This window comes from Peromyscus leucopus, chromosome 8b (assembly GCF_004664715.2).
Source record: "Peromyscus leucopus breed LL Stock chromosome 8b, UCI_PerLeu_2.1, whole genome shotgun sequence".
Classification (NCBI taxonomy): domain Eukaryota; kingdom Metazoa; phylum Chordata; class Mammalia; order Rodentia; family Cricetidae; genus Peromyscus; species Peromyscus leucopus.
The window spans coordinates 93831571-93838664 of NC_051086.1; the positions used below are offsets into that span (position 1 = coordinate 93831571).

Here is a 7094-nt window from a genome sequence, read left to right on the forward strand (position 1 = left end):
ACAGTTAAGGTCAGACTCTATCAGCCGGGCCTTATTACAAGTTACTTAAAACTCTGAGTCTCTTGGTCTAAAAAACGAGAGCTTGGGCAAACCGCTTGTACATCTCTAGAAGGGCGCAGATGCAAAAGCTGGGATTGTTACACACCAGAGACTCCACCTGATCTCACTATTGCATCAGGAGACGTTCTGCCGCGCAGCAGCTCAGACGCTCGCGGTGAGCTGGGAGGCGTAGCTCAGGGAGAAAGCCTACAACTCCCAGGAGGCTGAGGGCGGGCGGGTGAAGAGGCAGCGATGGAAACTACACTTCCCAAGAGGCGCAGCGTGTTAGGCGCGTGGCAGTGACGTCACGGGGCCCGGCTCAGGGAGCTGATTCGGCCAGAGCTGCCAGCGGGGTGGCTACCGCCGCTGGTTTGTTACAGCTGCTGGAGTGTCCGCGGCCCGGGTCCTCGGGCTCCTTTCCCGGGCCCTCGACCTCCGGCCCCGCGCGGTGAGTCCTTACGCGCGGCCTCGGAGCGGTGAAGCCCGAAGGCTCCAGGGGTAGGGGAGGCGAGAGAGAAGGTTGCTGCCGAGGAGGCGTCCGCGCCGGAGGAGACCTGGAGCTGGGTGGCTGGGGGTGGAGAGAGTGAGTGCATCAGGCGAAGGAGTGCCGAAAGAGGAAAGTGGGCGCAGGAGGCCGGGGGTGGGGCGTCCGGGAGGAGCGCTCCAGCTGGGGGTGGGAGGCGGGGAGCGGCAGGACTTCAGGGATAAAGGGTTGGCTGCCTCCAGGGCCGAGTGAATGCGTGGGGATGGGGGTTGGGCCCCCGAACCCGGCCAGGCTCCCAGTGCTAGGTACCAGGCTGCGGGGCAAAGCGGGAGGCCCCGTGGAAGGAGTTTCCTCGCTCCGTATGAGTGGGGGTACGCTTTCTTTCCACCCCCCGCTCTATGGAGTCCAGGAGTCTGGGCCAGCGAGGACAGCCGTGGTCCTGCAGTTGAGGGTGGGCCGGGTGGCAGAGACCTAGTGTGTGCTGCATGAACTCCCTGCCGGGGTCCCTTGGGAACTGGTTTGCTATGTAAAGGGTCAGCCTTAAGCTGGGGAGGGAATGGGAAGTGCATGCCGAGTGGCTAAGCTGAGGAGTTATCTGGTTTTGGCGTGGATGTCTGACAGACTGGCTGGGCCTGGACGGGAAAGGGGGAGAGAGCGCTAGCAAAAAAGTAGTTAACAGAACGGAGTTGCTTGGGGCTCTGATTTGAGGCAGGTTATGAAACCACACCAGGGCCTGGTGCTGGCAGCCACCTGCCAGCCGTGGTGGCAGAAGTTTTCAGTCTGGCTGCTCCAGATCTTTCTGCCTCTGCCAGTTTCGTATTTCTTCACTTATGGGAGAAAGGTCGGTTGTGTACTAATGGAAGTGACCCGACATGTACACATAGCCACAGGAAAGTCCCAAAAGTACTTTCTGGTTCCCAGGCTTTTTGTGGGGGGCGGGGAGGAGGTGGGGGAGGGTCAAGGGGTCTCACGGTTTCAAGGGCATCTGGTAGCTATAGGAAGACGATTCCCATGGGGTCAGCTAGGTTTTGTTAAATGCCCCCCGTTGAGCCAGAAAGGGGTGGAGGGTCTTGGGAATCCTGGGATTCAGCCAGAATTTGGCCTTCCTGAACTAAGTGTGAGGGAGTTCTGGCTGTGGCCGTAGGGCTGGCTTATGGGAACGGACAGCAGTGTCTGGTGGAAACAACTCTTTTCCTCGCCGTAATAATCTCTCAGAAACTTCAGGTCTCAGTCCCTGCCCCTCACGTGGAGGCTGTTACACAGTAGATGCCCCAGGGGCTGTGTTAGGGTAACTGAAGCCCTAAGGTCTGGGGAAGGTAAACAACTGGTTTTCTAGTTGCTTTGGTTTCTGTTGGGACCAATTATCCATCTTAATGGGCCAGGGGTTTAGCCCAGGAGTATGACCTCCACCAGCATGCCCCCTAGGACAATCGGGTCTGTTTGTTGGAGAACTGCTGTGGGTTCTATTTCCCGGGGTATCTGAGAAGAGGAGACTTGCTTCCATTGTACTTAAGTAAGGAACTTATCTGAGAGAATTCTGGCTCCTAGGGAGGAGGCTTGGCTGGATTCCTGGCTGGGTGAGATAGCATCTGAGTCTGGGGGTGAGGTGGTTGCAGCGGGGTGAGGGAGCTGGTCTGGCACTTCCAGACTTTTGCTATCTGCTATTCCTTTCTGTACATCTTGAAAAGGTGGAGTTGTTAAGCGCAGTACTGACCTTGGGGTCTTTATCAGGCGGGACCCTAAGCTAGGTAGGTAATCCAGCATACCGATGCCTTCTGTATCCACCTTCTGCTGGTCAGTCGGTGGGCTCTCAGAAATCTGGGGACAGCCAAGCTCCCAGGAAAGGGACACACCATTCTTCTCCCCTGTGGCCGCTGTGGCTTGCTGCTACCATCGTTTCCTGGGCACCGAGGGCAGCCCTTTTGGTTCCTTATGCTGGAGAGCTTTTACCGCTGGAGCTGGGCAAGCAAAGGTGTTGTTAACTTACACCCACAGACAGGTGCTGGGAAGGGAGGTGAGGTCAGGTGAGGCCAGGGAGGGAGGAGGGAGACCACAGGTAGCTTTGTATCCTTGGGAAGGGCAGGCTGATGTGGGTACCACATCCCACCTGTAGGAACTGTAGGTACTGGCTGTGTGCTCTGTCCTGTCCTCCTCTCTCTCTGGTGGGGTAAAGGGCTCTGGTCGTTTGGCAGCCTCATGGTAGCACCCCAAGAGAGTTAGCCTGAGCAGATGCCCAATGGACGAAACGTCCCAATGGGTTGGTCACTTTGTGTGGAAATGTTTGTGGGTCTGAGCAAAGGCTGCCCCGGCCTGCCGGTTCTCTTCCCTCTTCTTCCTGTCCTGTCAGCCCTCCCGGGCCTGGGCTTGAGGAAATCCAGGACTGGAAAAATAGGGGTGGCGGGAACAGTAGCCCCCAAATACTTGATGCACTGTTGCCTGTGCCCACAGGCCTTCCCTGCTTTTGTTCTTTTTGGAAGGGGATGTCTTCTGTCAGCTCTCCAGCGAGAGCCTGCAGAGGTTATTCTAAGAGAGCAGGAGGGCCTCAGGGTACTCTGAGTTTGGGGAATGGACCTTGATTGCTATAGTCTGGGCTGGACACCTCTTGGTGACTTTCCTCCCCGGCTCTGTCCGCATGTCGTCCCAGTGGATGATGTGTAGGACAGCCTGGTCATAATCCCAGCCCAGCAACAGGAAACAAGGAGCGTTACATTCATGTGGACTTTCTCCAGCCTCTGGGCTTGAGAATCCAAACCGTGGACAGTGGTGTGGCATTCTCAGGGGAGGAAAAGCCTGCCTCTGTGGGGCTCAGGGTGTGAGGGGGCTGGGAAGTGGTGTGACCTGTCTCTCCTGTGGTGCTTGTTTGCAGAGCTGCAGTCGAGAGGGTGGCAGGATGAATGTGGGCACGGCACACAGCGAGGTGAACCCCAACACTCGGGTGATGAACAGCCGCGGCATCTGGCTCTCGTACGTGCTGGCCATCGGACTCCTGCATGTCGTGCTGCTGAGCATCCCCTTTGTGAGCGTCCCTGTCGTCTGGACCCTCACCAACCTTATCCACAACCTGGTGAGAGCCTGCTTACTGCCTGCCTCTGACCATATGGGCTGTTCTGGGCCAGAGCTGAGGATAGGAGGAGCTTGACAGGCTGCAGGTCCTGACAACATCTGTCACCAGAGCCCCGGCCCAGCTCTTATCTCTGCCTTGCTCCCCCTTGTGGGCTGTGGCACACCTACAAGAATCCAATCTGCACATTGCCTGTGCCTCTAGGATGGGCTCGCTGGTGCATTTGGGGGGCGGCCAGCCGAGAACTGAGACCTTGTTGAGGTTGCCCCCAGGTCCCAGGAATCTAGTGCAGAAATGTTTCTTTCCCAAGTTAGGATCTCAAAGCATGTTCTCTTGACCCTCTGTTCCCTAAAACCTGCTTCCTTGTACCCCGCTTTCGAGCAGGCAGGGGTCTGGTCCTTCTTCCTTGGCTTGCTCATTTTAGCTGGCACCTAGGGACCCCAGTTGGTCTGGAGGGCAGCTGGGCATGCCCATTCTGTAGCTCATTCCTCCCCTTATGCAGTCCCCATGTTCACCCTGTGGACTTCTGGGTGCTCTGGCTTCTATGAGCTGCCTGCCTGAGCCACTGAAGCAGAGGAGGGTGGCCGTCCACCTGGAGCTGCTTCTGTGTGGACAGGTGGGGAGCCAGGCTGGGAGCCGACTTGCCTTCTGTGTTTTCTGATGAAGGTCCCTCCTTTCAGGGCATGTACATCTTCCTGCACACGGTCAAAGGGACGCCCTTCGAGACTCCAGACCAGGGCAAAGCAAGGTTGCTGACCCACTGGGAGCAGATGGACTATGGAGTCCAGTTTACGGCCTCTCGGAAGTTCTTGACCATCACACCTATTGTGCTGTGAGTGCTTCGGCTGACGGGGAGCCCAGCGGGCCTGGGAAAGCCAGTAGCCCCAGCTCTGGCTCTCGGTGTGGGGGTGAGCAAAGGGAAGGGAGTGATGTACCCTCGGGCCTCACACTGGGCCTTGAGCCTCCCTGGCCCTGACTTTCCTGGACTCTGTGTGCATGAGACAGGCTCACAGGCCTGGGCTAAGCTGGGGCTGGGTCAGGAGTGCTCTGTTAGCTGGCGAGGCTTGTCCCTCCACTTCTTCTCTGGAACCCTTATTTTCGTATCCCCCCGCCCCCCAGGTACTTCCTCACCAGCTTCTACACCAAGTACGACCAAGTCCACTTCATCCTCAACACTGTGTCCTTGATGAGTGTGCTCATCCCCAAGCTGCCTCAGCTCCATGGAGTCCGGATTTTTGGGATCAATAAGTACTGAGGTTGTAGCCCCTTCCCCAGCCGGGTTGGCCGGGGAAGGGTAGAAAGCCTTTGCTGTGATGCTGAAGACGGGAGTCTCTGGACACCGCCAGAGACGGGGGTGTGCCCTGGGCCTGGCTTCCCCCTCGCTTCCCCAGTAGCCGACTTGGAGTAGCTTGTAGTGGGGTTAGGGTGGAGCCTTTGGGCTCTGACCCATTCTGAAGTTTTTGATCTTTTCCTTTTGCCTTTTGAATAGAGATGCCGTGGGGGTGGTCATGAAAGGGGCTGGGCTCTCCGGCTGGCGGTGGACCTGAGACGCTGGGCCAGGAAGCTCGGAGAAACCCCTGTTGGCTTGTTGACCCTCAGGCAGTCATAGCACTTTAGCCCCTGAGAAGGGGGCAGAGGGACGGTACAGCTTCTCCATTGTCCCCCAGGCTTTCAGTGTGTGGGGGGACGCGCTTTTGTAGGTATTGGAAACACGTGAGCCGCGCTGCCTCCGTCCTCTAGGTAGAGCAGTCAGGCTTTGTTGACTTCCTTGCTACCCATCCTGGGTGAGCTGTGGGCGAGGGGAAGATGGGGTAGGGGACACCTGGTGTAGAGGTGGGGGCCAGGATGCTGCAGCCCCGGGCCTGGGGAGAGGGGAGCTCTGAGCAGGGGTAGGGTGGGGTCTTAGAATGGTCAAGATAGCAGCAGCCGATACGGATCAGTGTAAAAAAGAGGATCTGGGGAGGAGAAGCCAGACCCAGCCTCCTTTGGAATATGGGCTGGAGGGAGAGCTGGCATGGGGGGTTAATTTACACACAGAATGACGGTGATGGGCAAGGGAGGCCTCTGTGGACTTGAAGCTCCTGGCTTGGTATGAGCGGTGCACAGGCTGGAAGAGGCCTGTGAGTCCTCAGCAGCACAGGTCCGGTTCGACACTTCCCTCAGAGTGTGAGGAGGCTTCCACAGAGCGGCTTCCTCAGCCCTTGAACTTGTGTTCTCACGTAGACTGTGCCGGGGCAGGGCCTCTTGTGTGGCACACATGTGAGGGGCCAGGAGGCCACCTCCACGTGAGGTCAGTGGGCTCCACAGTGCTCTAGGATCCCTGCCCAAACAGGGCACTGGTGGGGACAGCTGCAGGCACTGTCTCCTCTGCCTGAAGAGAGGTGTCACAGGCCTAAGACTAAGCTGCAGAGGGCTGTCTTCACCCTCACTGGTTCAGCTGGCCGTGTTCCTTTGGAAAGGTGTGGTGGCTAATCCCTCTTCCTGGGGCTGGAGGAAGTCACTCACTTGTGTTCTTCTCCTGACCCTCATTCCCATCCCCATGTATCATAGGGAACTTTCACCTTCTTTCTAAGCAAAGTGTGAATAGGATTTTTACGCCCTTTGTACAGTATTCTGAAAAATGAAATAAAGTGCAACATGTTCTGTTAGCCACGTGTCTGGACTCTGCTTCCTAGTTGACCCTGGGGAAGGGTGGCCGTGTGGGCAGCAGCTCCTGCCTAGGCAGTGGTGGGGATTCTGGGGCGGCCCAGGAGAGAAAGCCAAAGGGGGTGTGAGGGAGCTGGTGAAGGCCCTGGTAAGTCAGAGCAGAATCCCACTGTCTGTGCCTTGCCCTGCTGTTCCCCTGATTGGATTGGAGCCTCTGACTTCCCTGGCCTGGCTGGAGGCATCGGGGCTTGGTGGCCAGGAAGGTCAGTCCAGACATGGCTTACAAACGGAGTGGGGGAGGGGTTACCACTGGTGCTCTGGCCTTATCTGCCTGTCCTCACTTCTCACCTAAGTCATTCCCAATTAGTTCCTGGTGGGAGGGCTGCCTGCCTATCCCGGCTTTTGTGCCGCCTCCTGCTAGGAGGAGGAGGAGGGGAAGAGGGTCCCCACGGCCCTTTGCTAGCGTAGCTGGGGGAGGAGGAATCCTTATCTCCAGAGGACACTGGCTTCTCAGGCTGTTCTCTGCAGTATTATCTGTGGTCACCAGCCAGGTACAAAGTTTCAGGCAGGCAGCGGAGCTCCCTTCCCAGCAGCCTGGCTCTGTGGCCCTGGCCCAGCATCGTAGTGTTCTTGGAGTGAGGGGAAGCGTGATTACTAGCCTGGCCACACTGTCCCTCTTCAAATAGGGATTACGATGTTGGGAGAAGCGTTGCCACTGGGCTCAGTCTTGGGAGTGTGGGGCCGATCTACCTGCTTCCGTGGCCTTGAAGCCAGTCGGGGTGAAGTACCAGGGTACCTGGACAATGATCTTTGTTCAGATGCCAGCTCTGCTCCTTTGCGGTCTTACCTACCTACCTGCTTCTC

At 57.6% G+C, this 7094-nt stretch overlaps 1 protein-coding gene across 1 annotated transcript; it reads left to right on the forward strand.

Annotated features, from left to right (window-relative positions):
• The first annotated feature begins 250 nt into the window (after positions 1-250).
• Positions 251-6232, forward strand: Ormdl3 (ORMDL sphingolipid biosynthesis regulator 3). Its single transcript, XM_028889519.2, has 4 exons — positions 251-487; positions 3390-3587; positions 4265-4416; positions 4704-6232. The coding sequence occupies exons 2-4, from the start codon at positions 3414-3416 to the stop codon at positions 4837-4839; spliced, it is 462 nt and encodes a 153-aa protein (XP_028745352.1). The 5' UTR covers positions 251-487; positions 3390-3413; the 3' UTR covers positions 4840-6232.
• The last annotated feature ends 862 nt before the right edge of the window (positions 6233-7094 follow it).